At 37.8% G+C, this 23,584-nt stretch overlaps 1 protein-coding gene across 2 annotated transcripts in view; it reads left to right on the forward strand.

Moving 5' to 3' along the window:
• Positions 1-16,976, forward strand: part of DAAM (disheveled-associated activator of morphogenesis-like protein) — an 879,757-nt gene extending 862,781 nt beyond the window's left edge. For both annotated transcript variants that reach the window (XM_068229574.1, XM_068229573.1), the window contains 4 exons: positions 952-1,013; positions 3,530-3,728; positions 10,763-10,933; positions 16,277-16,976. In XM_068229574.1, coding sequence (XP_068085675.1) covers positions 952-1,013; positions 3,530-3,728; positions 10,763-10,933; positions 16,277-16,591 — 747 coding nt within the window. In that variant the 3' untranslated portion in view covers positions 16,592-16,976. The remainder of the gene's footprint in view (positions 1-951; positions 1,014-3,529; positions 3,729-10,762; positions 10,934-16,276) is intronic.
• Positions 16,977-23,584: the final 6,608 nt, after the last annotated feature.

Genomic DNA, 23,584 nt, shown 5'->3' on the forward strand with positions numbered 1-23,584 from the left:
CAATGATTAATGAATGACAGATGAAATGAAATGATATTGGAGTGTGTTGCTGGAATGAAAGATGACAGGAAAAACTGAAGTACCTGGAAAAAATCCTATTCCGCCTCTGCTTTGTCCAGCAAAAATCTTGCATGGAGTGACCGGAACTTGAACCACGGCACCCAGCGGTGAGAGGCCGGCGGCTGCCGCCTGAACCACAGAGGCTCTATTTGATAGAATACATAAAGGATTATTTTGTTCTTTTTCCAGGTTGAACCGTGTTTTTTTCTGTATATTACGTACAGTTTGCCATTTCAAATACTTTGCAGTTTTCTTTGTCAAGGCAACTGAAATACCCCTACTCAATCAGAGCTAATTGGTCTCCCTGGCAGCAATCAAGACACTATAGATTAGAGAATCTTCATGTACTGTCAGCTTCAAATCAGTTCTAGTTCTTCTGTATCCATTTCTTCTTGGCTCTTAACTTTTGTCAAGAGGGTGGGGCTTCAAATACTCCTTGAGGGGCTATCTTGGCAGATCTTCAGACTTTGATGTGGGCAGTGTAATAATAAAAGAAAGCTAAATACACAGGAAAAGGAGCATGATGATAAAGATGAATACAGTTGGTGAAGGATTGGAACAGAGGACAAACACAAGAGGAGTAAAGGAACCCTATGGTAATGGGAATGAACAAACAAGATATAATGTAGAAAGATAAGAACACAGAGTTGAATAATTAAAATAACAGGTCAGTATGAGAAATGGCAATAGAAAGAGGAGACAAGGATATTCTCTACCTCTTCATACACTGCCATCTCCTCGCCTCATCAATCCCAGTTTTCCTATTTGTTTCTTCTCCCCTCTTCACTTGTCATTACTTAAATGTTTATATTATTTCATTAGTAATATCTTGCTTTCTTTTATTCTGGATGACATATTTCTCTATAGCACTTGTATTTTTTCTTCTTTTAGTTCAAAGACATACTCAAGTTGGATGAAGACCTGCCTCATGTTCGAGAAGCTGCAAAAGTGAAGTAAGTATAATTTGTATTAACTTCCACTGATGCCAACTTGTAACAGTTTTCTTGCATGCTATGGATGGTATGAAAGCAGTTAATTAAAGAAGAAAAAAAAGAAGTTGCTTATTTACAAAAAATCTTAATTTTAGAACAACTTGTAAGAAATTTAAATTGAAGGCATACTTACCAGGAGGGAGAGAATACCTACTTTAGTGTTTACGTTGTTATATCTGTTGCACAGGTTTCTAGATAAATTAAGATTCTTATTATTCATTCCATCTTGAAGTTAATTTTTAAGTACAAGATTTTTTTTTAAAATCTCATGTATATTTTCTATTCGTGTGAAGGAGGATTCAGTTTTAAGAGCTCAAAAGCCTGATAAGATTGTTGGTGGTTACTCTTAAAAATGATCTTAGCAACAAAATGTTTAATGTTTTGCAATGATGTGTCATCATCATACACAATGTCCATCCAGTTTTAGATATCTCTCTCTCTTTTTTTTTTTTTTTTTTTTTTTTTACCTTCCCACATTCTCTCTTCTACCATTCTTCACTTTCCACCTCTTCCGATTGGTTTTCAAATTAAACATCTTTCTTGGAATTCTTCCCTCATTCATTCCCCTTGTATTGATACCACTGTAATGTTGATTTAAAAAATGATTATTCTGTAAGGGTTCCTCCTTCACTAATTCTCTGAGTATTGTTTATTTCTCTACCTGTCAAATTTTCATCGACTTCATTGCACAGGCCTGCATTCTATTTGTGTCTAGTTTACAGTATCTCTGATGCACAATTTAATATCAGTACATTAAAGGTAAGAATATTATTTTATCCCACCAACTACTTTTATGGTTTTTGGAGACAAGGTGCCAGAATTTGGTTCTGCAGGAATTCTTTTACGTGCCGGTAAATCTACAGACATGAGGTCGACATATCTGAATACCTTCAAATACCATTGGACAGAGCCATGATCGAACCTGCCAACTTGAGCACAGAAGGCGAGCATTGTACCACCTGAAGAAATCAGCCTGGGTTACAAAGAAGGTCATGTACAAAGTTCCTTTGAATTCAAGGATGTTGAGACAAGACATTCCCTGCTTTCTATCTTGTTCACTTATTTCCTTTGTGTTTCACCAAGTTTCTTCAATTACATTTCCCAGATATTTTAAAATTCCTACCCTCTGATATTACGTGTAATTTTAATTTACTATGATGGTCAAAATATTGATGGGTCAGGAAGATCATAATTTTCTTTGGAACAAATGAGTTTGGGTAACTCATAAATGCAGAGCAGACACTCTGTACGTCTGATGAAATTTAAATTGATTTCTCTAACATGCTGGAAGTCAACGTACACACGGAACAGCTAAGGAACAAAGTTCTGACACTTTGGGATTCATAAATATGGTCTAGGGATAGCAAGGCTGCCTCTTACCCAGAGGCCTCAGGTCCAGTTCCTCACCAGGTCAGGGATTTTTACCTGGGTATGAGGACTGGTTTGAGGTCTATTCACCCTTTGTGAAAAAATGGAGGAGCCATCTGACAGTGAAAGAGCAGCTCAGATCTAGAAAGCCTAGAATAATGATGGAGAGGATTCTTCGTACTGACTGTGTCACCTCATAATCTGCAGGCCTTCTGCCTGAGTAGGTGTCACTCGGTAGGCCAAGACCCACATATAAGTAACCCCTTTTTCTATATTTCTTTCTGTCCATCCATGGTTGTTTCATTCAGCAGTTCCTTTGTCATCTTATAATTTTGTTTGATGGTTGGTTCTTCTGAAGTGTACATACAATTTGAGCTAGCTGGTAATGTGCAATGACTGGTCTCTCATTCCAAAAGTCACAATTACCAAGCTTTCCTAGGTATACAAATATCCTGATTAAGGTGTGCAGGTTGTTCTTGAAAAAGGTTCTGATATTCACAGAGGAAGCAGCACCCAACAAACAAAGCAAAAAGGGTCCTATAAACATTAGTCGCAAACCCAGTATGTTTGGAGTTATGATCTGCTACCACTACCATCAGTGATCATCATGTCTCTGATCTACTCCTCACAACATGTGACCACTACCCATTGCAATGCAGTCTTCCACCCTATGTCACATGGAATCATGCATTCATTGGAACACCCCTGGCTGTTGCTGGATTGCATCAGACATTGAACATGTGTTCTCATAGTGTATCCATATCATACACAGCATCATACTCCTCATAACAGGACAGTGTGGGAAGTGAGAGCAAGAGAGAGGCGACAAGGATAAATGTAGAAACCAAAAAAGGACTAGGACAATCTCTGCATCTGCTGTCTTCACACAGATGGGCTCTCACCTCATCAATCACAGTTTTTGTTCATCCGTTTCTTCTCAGCCCCTGACAACCTCTTTTTAGTCTCCCAGGACATCAAGCTTCAACATTCATTAAGGAGCCATCTTGGAAGATATTCAGTGTAGGGTGGTATCCTAATTAGCATTGTCAGGGTATGTCGGATTATTATTGTTCATCATAAAATGAAGTGATTTCATGTTCTGTTTCTAGTATGAGTGAGCTTGAAAAAGACATGAGCCAGCTACGTAATGGACTGAAGGATGTGGAGCGGGAGATAGAGTTCCACCGTTCACAGCCTGCAGGTGCTGCTGCTGGAGACCGCTTCCTTCCTGTCATGAAAGAGTTCCTATCATCTGCTACCTGTCGATTCTCGGAGCTAGAGGACCTCTTCCAGGACATGAAGACCAGGGTAAGATATGATCTTTATATTGCAGCTTGGTGACTTTTTTACAAAACCAAACCAATTATTATTATTATTATTATTATTATTATTATTATTATTATTATTATTATTATTATTATTATTATTTTGTGTGGTTATTGGTAGCCAGATGCAGTTCTTCTTAGGTAGATCCTCAAATGAGAGTGGGTGGCATCTGCCATGTGTTGGAAACTGTGTTTTATTGTGGTGGGGTATAGTGTTTTGTTTGGTGTCTGAGTTTCAGGAATCCCTCAGCCTAGCTGGGAATCAAACCTGGGGCCCTGTGGATTGAAGTCTAAGATCAATCAGTCATGGAGCCAGACACCAAATCAATAATTTGAAGAAGAATAATTATATTGGATCAAAAGACAAAATCATATAATAATTATCTACCTACAGTATTTGCATCCTTCCATCATATTAGGCATGTAGACATGTTAATAAGCTTTTGGGCTTTTGCTGTATCAGAAAGCAAAGTAAAATTCTTTACATTTCTCAGAAAACTTTACTCCGCGTCTTCAGAAGAAAATCTCATCCGTTCACGAGCAAGACTTCTCAAATAATGAAGGTTTGGTTTTAAGAATGCTTTACTGTTGGTCTGTAGTAAGTGGTATTCTCCTTCGTCAGTAGATGGCTCTCTGGGCGCAGAGTGAACCATCTCTTGAAAAGGAGTATGAATTTCCGAAACTAAATAACATTAGTGAAAGGACAGGGAAGAGAACTACCTACGTAAATTCTTAATGGCTGGCAACCATGTATTACTTAATTGATAGTCAGAGTCCCTGTTGACATTGTTAGCATTTTTATGTATTTTCACATCTTTTCGTATAATCATGGATCTGTATGTTTAGTGTGGGTGAGAGCTCAAACATCTTGGAACACCACATTATGACCCTTGATAGGGCGTGCTCAGTTATTGCTGACTTGTGTGGCTGGTTGAGATAGATTTTTCATTAGTATTCCTTGATAATAACATGTTTGTCCAATATATACCTTATCGCAAGTAGAGGGAATTTTGTACACCCGAGGGTGTAATAATGGGGACAATTTGTCCTTGCTTTTAGCTAAACTTTGACCAGTTCTTGCGTGTGTCAAAGATAGTTTTTATATTGTGCTTGCGGAGGGCCATGGCAATTTGATCTGTGGTATTGTGGATAAAAGGAAAGTAGGCAGTTCTCTTCACTTCTTCATTCTGCGACTTTTGCTTAGTCGTCCCTCTGGGATGCAGGGCTTTATGACTCTATACATCGCTGCAACCATTACCCTTGAACATGGTGTGTCCATTTCCTCGACATTTGATGGTTCACAGCTTTGTTTCACCCTCATAGTGGGTGTTGTGAGAATGCCCTGTTTTTTTTTGTACTGGATGGTGGTGAGAATCTACACGGAGTCTGACTACTCCTACCACTACTCTTACACCTTAATCTCTTTCACACAATATACATTACCTTTGTTCAGCGCCATTTGATGTAAGAAACAACAAAATTCGGAGAGCATGCCTCTTATCTCAATTATCTCAAGGCGTGAGGTGATAAACTCACACATCTGGCAATATACAGGAATATGGATCAGGACAATAGTAGATTACGGTTATATTTCCCCAATTGAGGCTTGTATTTGGAAATGGAATAACTTATTGTTATTAAAAGAAAACTGACTTTATGACTATACTTTACATCACAATGAACTTGCATTGTCGTACTTTAATTTAAAACAAAAAATATATACTCAGTGAGACTTGTTGTTTCAATCATAAGAAAATTTAATCTAAACAAAGAAAGCTATTGGCATGAACTTGAAGTGAAATATGATATCGCCGCTGATTACATTCTTCTTCATGTTATTAATGCATAACATGTCTGATGCTGTAATTACCTGATGTCTGCACACACCGCTGTTGAACTTGAAATTCCTGGAAAAACCAATGAGCTGAAGTCGGGAGCCGTCTGCTGTTATCTTCTTATGTAACCTGGAATTGACCTACATTCCCTGGACGAGTGTAGTAAGCTCCAATGTAGTTACGTCCACTCAATAGATTGTAAGAAATTGGAAAATATTCTTGAAACACATTGTGAAGTCCATCCTCACAGCACAGTACCTGTCTCAACTCAGATCAAACCACCACTCGTAGACCTCTTCGATGATTCTAAGACCTCTTCAAACACATCTCTTAGCTCTGACCACCGCTCTTAGACCACTGACCACCACTCTCAGACCACTGACCACCACTCTTCGACATCTCACCACCACTCTCAGACGGGCCAACTATTCTTACCTCTACTTTTATAAACTCGTAATGACCACACATCTCCCTACTATCTGGCCATCCCTTCCACCTCAACATACGGTAGCTGGCGAATACAGACACTTGGTCGAAATCACGTGCCCACGCACTGATGTCATCAGTCATGTGTCGTATTAGCTTGCCCACGCGGACTACCGATGACTACCCTGCATGTGTCAGCGGAAAACCTACTTGCTCAATACAGTCTCGGTTAAACATAACCTCGATTGCAAAATAATATGCCAGCTCATCTTGGCCAGAGTTACAAGTTACATTATGACTATTTGAAAACAACAAATCTCACTTATTAATAATAAATGATGAATGAAATCTGTAACCCTGTTGTACGGTTACAGGAGATAGAGATTAGTGTGGGTAGGCTTACAATAGACAGTGTGCCCTAAGAAGCCGTCCAGTTTCTTTCTTACTAGAACATCCACGAAAGGAAGGCATCTGTCCGACTCCATCTGCATAGTGAATTTAATCGAAGGATGCTGCTTATTTAGGTGGTTTAAAAATAGGTGAATTTTCTCAGAATCTTCTGTCCAGACTGCAAATGTATCATCAACATATCTTCACCAAATCATCAGTTTGACAGGTGCCAAAGCAATAGCCTCGTCCTCAAAATGCTCCATAAAGAAATTGGTCACTACTGGCAAAAGTGGACTTCCCATGGCCAGACCATCCATCTGTTCATAAAACTGTCCATCCCACAAGAAATAGCTCAGTAATGACCTCAGGGAACAGATGCTCAATGAGTGACATGACCGAGTCAATCGGCACTTTAGTGAAACAGGACTCCACACCAAAACTCGCCAGAAATACATTGGGTTGAAAGGTTATGGTTGACAACTTATTAATGAAATACAGAGAGTCCCTAACGTATTATTCAGTATGTCCTATGTGTGGCTGAAGCAATTCGCTTAGATAATTAGCCAGAGCATACATAGGAGAAACTCTTGCACTAACTATTGGTCTGAGGGGTACGTTTTCTTAGTGGATTTTTGGTAGGCCATATAACCGTGGCAGCAGTGCAACAGTGGCATGGGACTCACATGAGCTCAATCTGTGAACAGGCTCTGATAACATAGCCAAGATCTTGTTCTTATACTTGTCAGTGTCCATTAGCACAATTGCTTTACCCTTATCAGCTGAAAGAATGGTCAATTCAGAATCATCTTTAAGTTCCTTCAAAGCTCTCCTCTCATCTCTTGTTAAACTGGGTGCGGGTATGGTAGCAGACTTTATCAGTCGTACACATTCCTGTCGTACCTCCTAAGCCTCATCCATAGGTAGTTTGTGGATGGCTGCCTCAACAGAGGTAATTAACTCCTCAGTTGGAATTTTAGAAGGAACAACAGCGGTATTAAGTCCCCTAGCTAAAACTGCCATGAGAGACTGCCTGTTTCTGAGCCTGAATGCCTCCTGGCTGAATTTGCGTTCAGCTTGTATAGCAATCAAGACAACCACAATTCCTACAAAAGAGTGTTGCTTAAAAGCAGGTATGTGTGTGTATATATATTGTAACAGGAAATGCTCGTACTTTAAGCTTGAAGAGCATGAGATGGTACGCAGTGCGTGTACGGCACATTAAACTGGAGTGGGTTCAGAGAACGAGAGGATTTGCTTTGAATGAACTTCTGAAATTTTTTTAAAACTGTTTGTTTTATTGTGAAAAGTCAAGTTCATATCACCTCAGTATAGTAGAAGATGAATTGGGCGTGACCTTTCTCCATCCTGCAGCTGGCGATGTCCCGCATTGCTCTGCTACTGTTCTCGCCCTCACCATGGATCAGCTCTCGGCTCCATGGAAGCAGAGGTAATGAGGTACGTCAATGAGGGAAGCTCTAGAAGTTTTTGAAGTTCTTGAAATTCTTGAAGTTCTTGAAGGTCTAGGAGTTTGATTTCCCAAGATCACTCACTCGGAAGGGTAGCGCGAACACTCGCATTTAAGCTCTTGGACATATTGGACGTATAAGTCTGAGATGTAATTTCAGAACTCACTTTAATCATTCCCATGAAAGGATAAGAAAATAAATGCAAAGATGCCGTGTCGAATGTCAGTGAAATAGAAACAAATGTTTCTTTAAGGCAAATAAACTGGTCACTTAAGAAGATAAAGAAATTAACCAAGTTGGAAAGGATCTACCATACCTGTAAGAGCATCTATACATCCAAGTGCCTCTCTAAGAACCTTAAACTCCAACATTACAATTCAGTAGTAAGACCGTCCGTACTGTACGCCTCTGAGTGTCTTCTGATGAACAGAAAAGGTCCACTGAGGAAGCTAGAGCTCAAGGAACGAAAAATACTAAGGAGTATTTTAGGACCAATAAGAGAAGGGGGTGGTACTTACTGGATAAGGCACAACAAAGAGATCTATGACCATCAAGAAGACATAGTTACATCCATGAGGAAGAGGCGATTGACTTTCTATGGGCATTTGACTCGTATGAGTACTTATAGACTTACCAGCAAGATCTCTACCACTACAGGCAGAGGGAAAGCGTCCAAAAATAAATGACGGTCACCACAGTGAAGTCCAACTTAGAACAGCTGGGGATTTCAGAACAAACCATACAGGATCGTGTATTATTCCGGCAGTTAACCTTTCAAGGTGTCTTTCCAGAGTCTCTCACCAGCAGACGGAGTACAGGCACCACCCGACCGAAGTGGACCGAGGAAAGGAAACAAGCACACAGCCAGAAGATGAAAGCTTTCTGGGCAAAGAAAAAACAGAATTTCCATACAAGGATTCATAACGAGCCCCGTGGTCCTCAGTAGGCCCAAACGAAAAGAAGAAGAAGAAGAAGAAATTAACCTTCATGTGGCTGAATGTCAATAGAATCAAACCTGCATTCTTGTAACGTAAGTTAGTTACACTTGGCACAGATTATGATATTGTGCACACGAAACAAATAGTTTACTTATGCTTTTAATGTTTGATGAAGATAGCACAACTATTTGTAAAGTTCTACTGCTCTACGATTGCTTTGCGTGTATTAACAAAGTTTATTTAACATTGTTATGACACTATGAATGGCAATTACTTCACTTTCGTAGAAGAAGTTAAATGCTTTACGTGTGAAATTAGTTCCGTTCTCATGCACTGTTATGTAGGCGTAAAGTTTTAATGTTTTCCTAACATTGAAATTCCACTTGAAAAATACAAGTCCGAAAGCACTGTTCAAGATTCTAAGACTAAGTTCGCAAGACTATTGAAATGTTTCAAAGTTCTTCTTACCGTAATTTTGAGACTGTAGACTTTGATTCCGTACTATGACATCGCAGCACCAACTTCAGTCATCCGTCCTGGTTCGACTGTGGGACAAGACTCTGTCGTAACAAATATATTGGTAAATGATCCGCCTAGTCAATACTATTTATTGATTTTTATTTACCTTTCACCTCAACATTACGTCTAGTACATGTTTCAAGAATATATATACATTTTCTTCTTCAGCTAGTGAATTAAAATTCCAGTACACAATAAGACCTAGTAAAAAAAGGGGGGGGGGGCATTAAGAAATCTAAAACTATGACCATTAAAATGTAACATTAAAAAAATTTGAAGGATAAAGACATGGAATTAAATTCCATCTTGTCATGTACAATAAAACAGAATATGATAATGTCTGTTTGATTAAAATGTTAAGCACAGCGTCTTTTTGTGATGCGAGTTCACAGTATCCTTGATGTTGCAATGCTATCTTATAAAGTTCAAATGGAGTGGTATTAAGAATAAAATGAGATTGCACTAAAACTTGTAGTCCTGCCGATACCTTCCGTAAATGGGTGTTTTTATGCAGCCATGTTGAAATAAAATGTTACATTGTAATGGTCATAGTTTTAGATTTCTTAGTGCCCCCCCCCCTTTTACTAGGTCTTATTGTATACTGGAATTTTAATTCACTAGCTGAAGAAGAGAATGTATATATATTCTCGAAACATGTACTAGACGTAATGTTGAGGTGAAAGGTAAATAAAAATCGATAAATAGTATTGACTAGGCAGATCATTTACCAATATATTTGTTGTGATTTAGTCAATACGGATCCAATACCGGCCACTAGGGTCAAGATTATTAATGGAGACTGTGTCGTGTCAAATTCTCTCTCCTCTTTTATACCAAAGTCGCGGAGATTGCAGCTGTTTCATTATCCTTAAAACTTACTTAATCCGAGGTGGATTTTAATGAAACTTGGTGGTACTGGAGATGTTAAAATGGTGTGCATGGTGATGTTATTCTTATATTTGTATTATAATCCATATACGAGTTATACATGATAGAAGGTTAGGAAGATGCTGTGGATGATGCAACTTAGCCTTGGCAAGCTGGAGCTTGCTCCTACATCACTCACACTTTGTCACTAGCAACATGCTTGCTGTACCCAGCTGCTCTGTTGGAGTACGGCGCGTATTTTAAGTTTGAAATACTTTAATACTGATGTGGGTTCAGCGTTTCTGGTATAATATGTATGTATGTATGTATGTATGTATGTATTTAACATGCTCTTAATTTGAAAATTTATTTTGAATCAAAACTTTATTCATACCAAGCTAGATATTTTTGGACTATAAAAGTCGCCAATTTGTTTCAGAAATTCTCTCGGTATAGCTTTCCTTTACACCGTGTAATCAAGTTCTGTACATAGCCCAGGCATCTATCTAGAGTCTTAACAATACTTGTTGTTTTTAATTAATCTACTGACTGAAACCATCCTCTTTTTCTTAACAGTTTGACCGAGCAGTGAGGTTGTTTGGAGAAGATAATTCCAACATACAGCCTGATGAGTTCTTTGGTATCTTTGATGCCTTCCTTGTGGCATTCAATGAGGCTCGACAAGATAACGAAAACATGAAACGTCGGCGTGAAGAGGAGGAGAAGAGGGCCCTACAGGAAGCAGAGGTGAGTTTGTAAGGAAGATGATGTGGTACTGACATGTATATCTATCTATCTATCTATCTATCTATCTATCTATCTATCTATCTATCTGATACATACTTCCCAACCCTGGAACTCTAAATTGACCAAGCTAATTGCCACATGGTTTAGAAGATAGTGGGTTCAAATCCCACTGTCGGCAGCCCTGAAGATGGTCTTTTGTGGTTATTCATTTTCACACCGGGTAATGCTGGACCCTAATTAAGGCCAGGGTTGCTAATATTTAACTCCTCGCTGACGTAGGAGGTTTAAATGGTGGCAGCGGCTGCAGTTACTGCTCCTGCTACTGGCACTGCCCAGGATGGAGGAAATTTTAAGATCCATCAGTTTAAAATACATCTGTAAAGATGAAGTACCATAACATACAGTTTATCCAGCAGATTCTTTTCAGTTTTGAGGAAGCTTACTTCAGAACATGTAGATTATTATTCAGTAGGCCAAATAAACACAGTTTTAGCTTACTATGATGGCCTCAAAGCAGTCCTCCAAGCAGAGTATCACATTACACACCTAAAATCTGCAATGATCTGCTCACCATTACTACCATCATTTTTGTTCATGATAATTTTTTCTTTAGCAATATCATCCATATGACTCTGACAGTTCAGAATCACTGGATTCACCTTCGTGCAGACCTCCGGACATTATAGCTGTCCTCTCAGACTCAAGACTGATAAGGCAGAGAGGTGCAATCCAATAATGAAACATAACAGGGAATCCCTGTGAAGTATCTTACGGCTATGTATATATCTAAAGTTATAGACGAGAAAGGTTCCACCTTATCAATACAAATTTATTTATACAAATATCTACAGTACCGGTTTCGACTCTTTACATGTAGTCATCCTCAGCTGTACACCGTTACCTTCACATAAATCAAATTAGTTGATTTGCCGTGTCCATAATGATAGTCATAATGATAGGATATATCTTACTTCTAATTGAGCATACATCAGGGTAAATTCGACTATGTACAATCTAAAATGTGTAGGCGAATTTTTTTAGGCCTAAAATCATGTAAATGGGCTGTTATTAAAAGTACAATTACGTAAACACTTTTTTAAAAATATATGTGAAACATGTAAAATGTTGTCTTAAAATGTACAGTTCAAGTAAAATCCGTTATAATAAATAAATAGGAAACATTTTGTTGGAATAAGTTTTCGTCTTGCGTGCGTTGATTTTCTTCAATATGATGTGAAAATCGTATAAATGGACTATTATTAAAAGTACAGTTACACAAACACTCTTAAAAATATATACAGTACATGTAGAATGTCATCTTAAAATGTGCAAATTCATAGAACAGAGACCTTCCTGCATTTGACACTCACAGAAACCATAAACTAATGAATAAGCATAATATACAGCAGAAAGAAGAGCACCACTTACAAAAAAGCATAGACATTCTCCATATCATATTGAAGAAAATCAACGAATGCAAGACCGGAAACTTATTCTAAAAAATTGTTTCCTATTTACTGTAACGGATCTTACATGAATTTGCACATTTTAAGATGACATTCTACATTGTACATAGTCGAATTTACCCTGATGTATGCTCAATTAGAAGTAAGATATATCCTATCATTATGACTATTATTATGGACAAGGCAAATCAACTAATTTGATTTATGTGAAGGTAACGGTGTACAGCTGAGGATGACTACATGTAAAGAGTCGAAACCGGTACTGTAGATATTTGTATAAAAAAATTTGTATTGATAAGGTGGAACCTTTCTCGTCTATAACTTACGATAACGGTCAATACGGAAAATGAAACTGATAAATCAAGATATGTATATATCTGTCGACAACTCAAAATCTCTTCTTTTTTTCCTGTGCAATAAGCTCTGAGGTAGTTTTCTCCTTTCATGTTCTGTATTCCTAGTCTTTTACCATCTTTATCTTTTTACCTTGTTCTTTTCCTGTGTTTATCTGGGTTTCTTCTTACCTCATCAATATTGAAGATCTGTCATCATGCCCCCTCATTGTCGAAGCCTACCCTTCCGATGAAGTAGGGAAGCCGAAACGAGCTCTTCAGGGCTGAGAACAAATGGATGTAGAAGATCTGTGACTGTTAAGGGGAGAGTCCATCTACTCGAGGATGACGGTGTATGAAGATATGTTAGTAGTGGAAAAACAACTGAATAGGAAAAACTATGTACTGTATGGGACAAACAAACCAAAGTGACAGAATCTACAAAATTCCTAAAGTTTCTACATGTATCTGGATAATAAATCATTACAGTAAGTTTCCAGAAACCTCCATATGTGTCAGAATGATACTGGATTACACCGAATATACGAAAATTACAGTGTTTCCTACAGTTTTCGACTACACAAATTTTGAAGTTAGACATATTCCCAATACGTATTTGAGGTTATACAAATGTACAGTACAATACATAGTTACAGGGGATAGTCATACTTAGTCTTCTTCTTCTTCTTCTTCTTCTTTTATGACCACATAGGATCTCTTTAGTCAGTCTGTCGTTCAGGTCTCTTTGAAGGGATTGTTCAGGCTTTGCGGTCCTCCCATACTTCTTCAGACGCTCTGATCTTCATGCCCTTTCCTCAGTTGAAAATATGCATGTTGTTGGTTTGTTTTGTGTAAGGGTAAAGCAGTGGTTTGTATTCTTGAGTTTTGTATTCATTTTTATCTTATTTGTGGTATCTTCTGTTGTGAGGCCTGTTTCCTTCAGATCCTCTCTTACTTCTCTGATCCATTTATATCCTGTTGTGGTACTTTTTGAGACGAGATTGTGTTGTACTAGTTGTTCCAGAAGTCTCGAATCCTGCATCCTCATGATATGTCCAAAGAATACCAGTCTCCTCTTACGCATAGTATCTGTAATGGGTTCTAGCTCTTTGTACACGACTTTGTTAGGTATTAACCACCACTGTCCATCTTTCTGGTATTTTTTGTTGATGCAGGTTCTTCCAATCCTCCTTTCAATTTTCTGAAGTCTGTCAGTCTTTGATTGTTTATTCAGGCAAAAGAGTGTTTCTGCTGCATATGTAGCTTCCGGTTTTATAACTGTGTTGTAGTGTTTTATTTTTGTATTTATTGATAGACATTTCTTTTTGTAAATATCCCATGTTAATTTTTGTGCTTTAGCTGATCTACTTGTTCTTATTTGGATTGAGATTTTTTCATTTAGGTTATGTGTTATTACTTCACCAAGATATTTAAATTGAGTTACTATTTTGATTTTATTACCATTTATGGTAACTTCTTTCAGCTGTGTTGGTTTTTGGGGCATAATTTCTGTTTTTACAAATGATATTTTGAGGCCAATTATTTTTTCAATGTTTTGAAGTTCTGATATCTGGGTTTTTGCTTCTTTTAGGTTCACTGCTAGTAATGCTAAATCGTCAGCAAAACCCAGGCAATTTGTTTTGATTTTTTGGCCAATCTTTATTTTGGGGGGACATATCCTAAACCATTCCCTCATTACCATTTCTAGAGCACAGTTAAATAATAGTGGTGAGAGCCCATCTCCCTGCCGTAGTCCAGTTTTAATTTCAGATGTCTCTGATGTTTCACCCCTAAACTTCACTTTTGATTTGGTGTTAGTGAGAGTCAGTTTTATCCTGTTTATTAAATTGCGTTGTAGTCCAAGGTGTCTTAAAATTTTAAACAGAGATTCTCTATGGATGCAATCATAAGCTTTCTTGAAATGTACAAATGTTATCACCATATCTCTGTTTCTTGTCCTTTTACAGTCCATTATCAACTTAAGACTCATGATCTGATCAGGACAGCTCCTCCAGGGTCTGAAACCTCCTTGATATTCTCGTAGTTCTTTCTCAAGTTGTAAACTTATCCTATTAAGGATGATTATTGAAAATGTCTTGTATGTTATGTCTAGGAGCGAGATTCCCCTGTAGTTATTAGGGTCGGTTTTGTCTCCTTTTTTGTGCGTGGATGAATGAGGGCTGTTGTCTAGTGTTCTGGTGGTTCTTCTTTAATCCAGATAATCCAGTTGTTGATGGAGGGCAACTTTTGCTGATGTTCCTGCATATTTCCAGATTTCCACAAAGGTCTGATCTTCTCCTGGCGCTTTGTAGTTTTTAAATTTATTCAGAGCTTGGTAGACTTCCTTTATTGTGGGGGGGATTGATGTTCTCTGGTGGTGTTTTTATCGGGGTGTTGGTGTCCAAATGAAAGAGTTCTGTACGTTCCTCACAATTTAAAAGCTTGTTGAAATATTTAGCCAGAATTTCTGCATTGTCTTTATTGTTATGGGCCAGCTTACCATCTTCATCCTTCATCAGTAGGGTCGGGGGTTCATATTTTTGGAGCTGCTTTCTGAAGGTTTTGTAGTAGTCCCTTGATTGAGTTTTATTGAATTGTTCTTCAATTAACTGCAGGGTGTCCTTATGATGTTGTCTTTTTATTTTTCTTCTTAAGACTTGGGTAGTTTATTTTCTCTGTTTTACTAGATTTTGATAGGATATTTCTGATTTTTGGGACTGATGTAATAACCATGCCTGATGTCTTTTCTCTACTGTTTCATCACATTCACTGTTCCACCATTGGTATTTTTTACGTGGTTTAATTGGAGCCAGGTCTTCTGCAATTTGTCATACTTAGCATTTAATAAAAGATAATTAATAATATGATGATATGATAAATTTCGCTCAATGTGCATTTAGTTCTTACAGAAACTTGTCAAAGAGTTTTGTCTTTTGTTCCACAGTATCAAATGATATCGGTCACAGTAGGCTCCGCATAATTTACACTTGCAGTTATCGTCCGGGTCATGGAATTTATCTGTGAGGCATATACAATGATGGAAACCGTATCTTGTCAACACACGACGTAGGTCATATCTGGCTTGTGTCCATTTCTTATGTATCATCACATCCGTTGAATAAAACTCTGGCCATATCTCTTGTCTCTTCTTATTGAGTTCCTGCAGTACATCCAAGTAGGCTTTGGTAGCTGGTAGGATCAGGTCGAGGCGGAGGTCTTCGATGAAAAATTGCTCTCTTGCCAGTACATATGTAAGTCGGGATAATGTGTACTTTGACAGACATAGTGCTCTTTTAAGGAAATTGGCTTTGACTTTTTCTATGTCTTCGAAATTGAAAAAGTCATAGCCAAATTCCTCAAAAGAGCACTAAAATTAAAATATGTTAAACTTAATAATTTAAGGTTTTACAAGAATTAGGTTATGTGTAGGATGGCATACCTATGACAGGTTTCTACTTTCCTTTATATGCTTTTTTTTTCCTACAAAATATTACAGGATTCATCAGTACATTCCATATTTGATAATGTTTCTTCATTATTTACAGCTGAAGAAGCGAACAATGGAACGCAAGAATAGCAGGGAAGGAATTCTTACAAAAATGGGAAATAGTCTGAAGAATGGCCTGTCTAATGGTCTGTCCAGTGGGCGACGAGAAAGTAGCGGGGATGCAAAGGGTGAGTTCGACGACCTCATCTCGGCTCTCCGCACCGGCGATGTGTTCGGAGAAGACATGGCCAAGTTCAAGAGGAGTCGGAAGACACGGATGGTGGGTAACGGTCACTCACCAACACGGCTCAACAGCCTCAATCGGGAGGAGAGCAGGGAACGAGTCCTCATCAACAGTCGGCGTGGACAGTAGAGAGTAAAAAGAAACTGTATCGAGTACAAACCTGGTGCTGAAACGTGTACATACCGATGGCCTAGAAGAAGAGGTTTGTGCGTGGCCTAAGACTGTTCGCTCGTTAGTTTTGTTTTAGAGTATTTTAACTTATCGCAGTATTTTATATTGAGTTGACGAGTCCTGTTTTTCTTTGTACATTGTTCAGTGTCATGAGAGTGTTCAAGGCACCTGGGAAATAATGACTGTGTTCCTCTGAGTATTTATCATGCTAGTTCAAAAAGCACATTCCGGCCAGGAATGCGTTATTAATCAAAGTATCTGAAGATAGATACAAGTGTGAAGTAGCATCATGAGTGATGATCAGTTACCTTGGTGTTCAATAAATCAAAGTTCATACTTTTAATTTTATTTTTTATTATTATTATTGTCATTACATCATTGTACACTAAAATATGATTCAATGTTTACACATACATCTGTTCAAAACTTAACCAGACTTTGATAATAACTCTCAGGAGGCTTAGGCCTGAGTTCGATTCCCCATACTGCCAGTAATTTAAGATTGGCCGGAAGACTAGTCATCACGTTAATCATCATTGACCTGAAGACTAGTCATCACCTTAATCATCATTGACCAGAAGACTAGTCATCACCTTAATCATCATTGACCGGAAGACTAGTCATCACCTTAATCATCATTGACTGGAAGACTAGTCATCACCTTAATCATCATTGACCAGAAGACTAGTCATCACCTTAATCATCGTTGACCGGAAGACTAGTCATCACCTTAATCATCATTGACCGGAAGACTAGTCATCACCTTAATCATCATTGACCGGAAGACTAGTCATCACCTTAATCATCATCAATTCCCTCGTCCAGCTCCTGGTGAGTTGGGATGTTTATCCATCTTCCTCTACCCAACCACCATTGTTCCTTCTTAACAGTGCTCTAGCCCAGGTTTGTTCTAATTATACTATTCTTGATTTTTTTTTTTTTTTTTTTCAACCATCTTAGTCCGGGTCTCCATTGTTTACTTCATTATCCTTTCTTCTTCCATCGTCTTAACATGGTCAAACTATCTAAGTTAATTTTTCTTCATTCTTCTGTAAAGCTTTTCCACTCTGATTTCCTTCCTGACATACTCATTTATCTTTCCTATCATACTTCCTAAAAATTTAATTTCACTGGCCTAGATTTTATTCTTTTTTGTCAGTGTCCAGGTCTCTGCTGCATATGTGTACCTGAAAAGAGCTGCACCACCTCGGGTTGAGGACGCTAAACCTGTCTATCTGCAGTTTTGTTACATAGCTTTGTCTCCTTCGAAGTCCGTATTCCTTTACTCAATTAATACAATACTCTCAATGCCATTCCAACTTATGTAGGCAATTTGGGAGATCGCACACAGTTCTGCCTGCAATTTTACTTTGACTTCTTCAGTTGCCCTTTCAGGGTGATTCTCAGTTTGGGAATAGAAAAGAGTCTGTCAGGGCTAAGTCAGTAGTGATGGGTCGAACCAGTTCATTCGTATTAACTACTTGGCCCATTCACACTCTTTACTGTGAATCGTTCCAATAAAGTAGTTCGTTCACGAAGTAATGAAGCCTGACGAAGCTGCTCGCTTTGTCATACAGCAACGACCTCGTTCACAGTCTCTCACTCACTCATAAAGCTTCATAATACTTAAGAGTATTACCAACAGATGGCAGAGCTATGTGATTATGAATATCCTATGGCAGGGATGGGATGGCAAACCTTAACTGACTAGCGTGTGAACCCTAGAACCAGCAATGTTAAATTCTGTACTGGCAACCATTTTTTGTGATATTTACCTACCAAGTGAATTTTTATTTTCATCCTATTGTGAACAATGCTCCATGGTACTGTTGCATATCGTTAGAAAGCTAATAAACCACAGATTCAGATGGTAATGTTAACTTTTCTGTGAGACTTCATAAGAAAAGAAACTGAGACTTGAAAATGGTGGTATTACCGTATTTACGCGAATAATTCCCGCCACCGAATAATCCCTGCACCCTAACTTTAGGTAGGCTTATTTTGAAAAAAAGAAATGCCAACTTTGACGCAAAAAACCGCATCCCAATTTCGTGCCTCAATTTTTTTTTAAAATGTGCGGGTATTATTCGCGTAAATACCCTTATTTACGCGAATATCCCCGCCGCCGTATTTACGCAAATAATACCCGCCACCGAATAATACCGCACCCTAAATTTAGTAAGGCTAATTTTGAAAAAAAAAAAAAATGCCAACATTGACACAAATAAAACCCGTACCCCAATTTCGTGCCCCAATTAAAAAAAAAAATGTACGGGTATTATTCGTGGAAATACGGTATTATTTCATGAGCAATATCAAAATTTTAACAATGTAAAATACGAGATGAAACATGAAAGAACAAAATCCAAAGTATACAAAATGATGTACGTATATATACTGTACATATTATGTGTGAAAGTTTCAAGTCTATGAAATAATATTTGTTTGATTGGTAAGAAAAAAAATATTTTCCCATATATGAGCCATGTTAGGCCTATAACTTAAGATGTGGGTGCACAAAATTGTTATAATAAATGTTACTACAGCAGCTATGTTACATACAGTACAAGCTAACTAAAATGAAAATATTGTAGACAGAAATAACAACAACAGAGGTGCACTTTTAACTTGCCAGTACATATAATTACAGCGTCAAAATAAGAACGGTAGCGATAACAAGTACAGCGCCATTACATGATGTTTTGGTTCGTATAGCAGTGAGTCACTCATTTGTTTGCAAGGAAGCATATATAAGGAGATTGTTTCTATGGTTAAAATGAGTAAGAAGCATCTGAAAACTTCTAGGATTACAAGACAAGACATGTCACTCCATCTGTTTAGTGCTACTAAGCGAAGAAATAAAAATTGCGTCGAAGAATCAACTCTGCCGCTACAGAAATGGGCAAACCGTGTCGATTCATTGATGCTTGCCGGTTCTAGGGTTAAGGTCTTGTTTATTGCTTTTTACTGTCTTGTGTGCCATCGGTTGTTTTCCTTTAAAATAATCATGAAACGCACAGTCTGACTTAACTTAGGTATTTGATTTGAGTGGGAGACACCTGATTTTTTTGTCCTTCCTCCTGATTGCAGAGGCTTATATCTCGATTTTCAGAGTAGATTTAGTATTCCGTGTTGTTTGAAAATCCCACGTTTTTACTTGTTCTTTAAGTACTTGGAGAGAATTGATGTTTAGCGCGCACTGACAAAGCAGATACAACCAGCTGATGGTGATCTTAAATATGACTAAATATCTCATGTGATGCTTTTTATTTTATGATTTCCACATAGCAATTCTGACTGTGAGACTATTTTTAGCATATTTACAGAGATAAAAACACAGTTCAGATCAATGCTTTTGGAAGACATTTGAAAAAAAAAAAAAAAAAACAACACTTTTAATGTGAAAATGTGTTCAGCAAGGCAAGTGCTTTGAGCATAAATTTAGTTCAGAATTACTGAAGGCAGTTATGATGAAAAGTCAGACGTGTGTTCTAAAACTCGGATATATGCATTATTTTAGTATTTATAAAACAAAATAAATAAGAGAAATTACGTAATGAAGTAATGTAATGTGTCACTGATGTGTCGTAATATCTCGTGATATGTTGTAAATAGGTCTCCTGATTTTTGACTGCATATAAATCAATTCGACTGAATGTTTCACGATTTTATTTTGCAAACATCGTTGAAAATTACATTTTTAAACACATTTAAATTTTTAGAATAAGGTATATTTTTGCTTTAACCTAATGAAATTTGTAAAAATTATGGCCATATAATTAATTGAGACTTACTTCTTTATTAAGGCGTAATATTAAAATATGCTATGCATCTAGATTTCAAACCTACGTATTACATGTTAAAACACTAGAACATGTTAGTATGTTGTCTGATGTACCACAGAAGTCGTGTTCGCGTGTCAGAGGTTCACCATCCCTGCCCTATGTCTTACCCGTTTACAGCATCTAGATGATAGTTGGTAGGGACAAGGAAAAGGCAAACAGAGAAGCCTGTCTCATATAAAGAAGGCTGGGAGTGAAGGGGTAATGAGTGACGTAGATAGTGGGAGGGGCAACAAAACAAGTGAGCGAGCGACAGACGAATCGAATGACTTGTGAATGTTATGAAGTGTGAGAACTGAAAAGTGTTTGAACTACCAGTTGAGTGGTTATTTCACACTTCATATGAGTGAAGCGTTCAGTTTGAACGATTCATTCACAAGCTACCCATTATTATAGGTCAGGTGTGTAGGATGGATTGTAACACGGTTGCCTTCGTGTTGATTCAAAATTCATGAATCAACAATGATGAGTGAACTGGCACATTGTTATGATGGAAGCTCCAGGAATTGTTTCTTCACAGACCTGGTCTTTTCTTTCTCATCAAACGCCTGAAAACTTCAAAATAATGCCAGCTAATCACCATGTGACTCTTTGTCATAGTGTACTAAGCCACTGATGTAATAAGACAGTCAACAGCACTTTCATGTTCGGCCTGATCTGCCAAGATTTTTTCAGTCTCAGTCTTACTGCACTGAAAAAAACAGAGTCCACCTTGTCAATACTATTCAAAAAACTATTTAATCTTAGATGTTTCGAGAAAAGATCATCTCTTCTTCATAAAACTAATATTTCACAAATTCCGATGACTTGATTAAAATTATAAAATAATTAGATGTTCAATTACAATTCAAATTATTAAAATTAATTATAATTAAAATTATAAAATAATTCAGTGTTCAATTGTAATTTTAATCAAGTAATTGGAATTTGTGAAATATCAGTTTACTGAAGAAGAGAATGATGTTTTCTTGAAACATGTACGATTAAATAATATATTTTGAATAGTATTGACTAGGTGGACTCCTTATCTCCTGTCTATACGGACCACTATAGGCCATTAATACAAAGTGTGGTCAAGGTTATAGATTCTTCAATCTCAGCAAAAAAAAAAACAAAAAACAACCAATATCACTCTGGGCCGCTGTAAATGTTTTCCCCAGTTTGAAGCAGAAATGGATATTGATTCACTGCTCGTAATATTCAGATATCTTGACAATTTACAACAGGTGCTGAACGATAACTAATTGTTTGAGAAATGCGCGGCAAATGGCTGGTTACTTAGGAAGGATGCCATTTATATTGTGCGCTCACCAGAAACCGTTAAGACTTACTTTTGTGCAATATTTTCAAAGGTCAGTTTCTGTGAACAGGCCTTGAGTATACAAGAAGTGGAGTGAACCACTGAAAAAATCAACTCAACCCTTAGGATTTCATAGGCATATATCTAGTTTGTCCAGCCACACTATGGCCTGTCCTCCAATGATCCAGCAGGGACTCTCTTTGGATATTCTGCTGTGCTGTGGTGCATGGACTGATTTGCTGCATCATAGTCACAGTTGGGGAAAAGTTTACTTGCTCATCTACAAAGCAGCGAACCACATTGCCCGTGGTTGGTTCAGATTCTGTTCAGGGCAATTGAAGTTCTTTGCGGGAAATCAAAACCAGCAGGAGGGTATTTGGAGTTAAACAACATCTACCACTCCTTCACAGCTCTGTTCCAATAACCATTCTTCCATTCCATTATGGTTCCTGCTGATGCATGTCTGTATTTTCTGTACAGGTGACCATCTTGATTTTAGGTGCCTGAATCCTACAGCTATGTCATGATGTAGAGGGAGAGCTGAGTTCAACTTTACTTTTCTGTACTCTCTTATTCCTGGAGGCTTGCCATACTCAACACAAATAACCAAAGAAGTGGATTAGATTTAACAGTGTTGGTGATGATATGTATGGTTTGAGTGAGGACTATGTTGATCTCTTGACATTTGGACTATTCAGCCACACTGAACAGCAGTACTCTACTAATCCCATCGCTGATGTTTGAGTGAATCCAGAAGCTCCTTATGATGAACGTGCCAGTTTGTGGTGCTCCTTGTCCTTGAAAATAAAAAAGCAATATATTCCTAATCCTATATCTTTCCTAGCCATTGTCATTATTCATAATTAGCCATGTTATGGAGTTTTATCACTATCCACCTATTGCAGCACCTCTCTTTACGGTGCTGAAACTGTAATGATGTCCAGGTTAAAGATTATACATGATATACACCAGCACCTTTATGAAACAGGAGGAGAATTCCAGCAGATTACAGAGTGAATATTTTACACTATTTTAGGTTTTTACTATTTTAGACTGCTTTGTAGTCTACTTGGTACAAAAGCATACTGAGAAACAAAGTTTGTCATTGCATCTTTAGAAGCCAAAATTATATATTTGTTGTGTAGTAATCGTCATGTGTATCTGTTTGTAGACGGGTATCAGTGGAACTGTGCTCTCCTTCTAGCTTGAGTGTCTTCTTTCAACTGAGAGTATATTCAGCCCATCTTTAATTCTTCTTCATTGACTTCTCTTTCCATTTATCTTCCCCTCTAAAATATTTTTTTGGTGTACATTCTCTTATCATTCTTCATTAACTCTCTAGAGAACTTCCTCCTACCTTGTTTTATCCATTCATTTTATTATCTCCATCCTCTGCCACAGCTACATTTCAAAACCTTCCAGGTATTTCTTCTCTCCCCCCCCCCCCCATCTTACTCTCGCTCTGTTTCTGCACTATATACCACCGGGCGAGTTGGCCGTGCGGTTAGGGGCTCACAGCTGTGAGCTTGCATCCGGGAGATAGTGGGTTCGAACCCCACCATCGGCAGCCCTGAAGATTGTTTTCTGTGGTTTCCCATTTTCACACCAGGCAAATGCTGGGGCTGTACCTTAATTGAGGCCACAGCTGCTTCCTTCCCATTCCTAGGCCTTTCCTATCCCATTGTTGCTATAAGACCTACCCATGTCGGTGCGACGTAAAGCAAATAGCAATAGCACTATATACCACAACACTCCATACAAAATATTAAGCAAATGTTTTTTCATAGCTTTAAAGTGATAGTTCTTGCT

This window comes from Anabrus simplex, chromosome 11 (assembly GCF_040414725.1).
Source record: "Anabrus simplex isolate iqAnaSimp1 chromosome 11, ASM4041472v1, whole genome shotgun sequence".
Classification (NCBI taxonomy): Eukaryota; Metazoa; Arthropoda; class Insecta; order Orthoptera; family Tettigoniidae; genus Anabrus; species Anabrus simplex.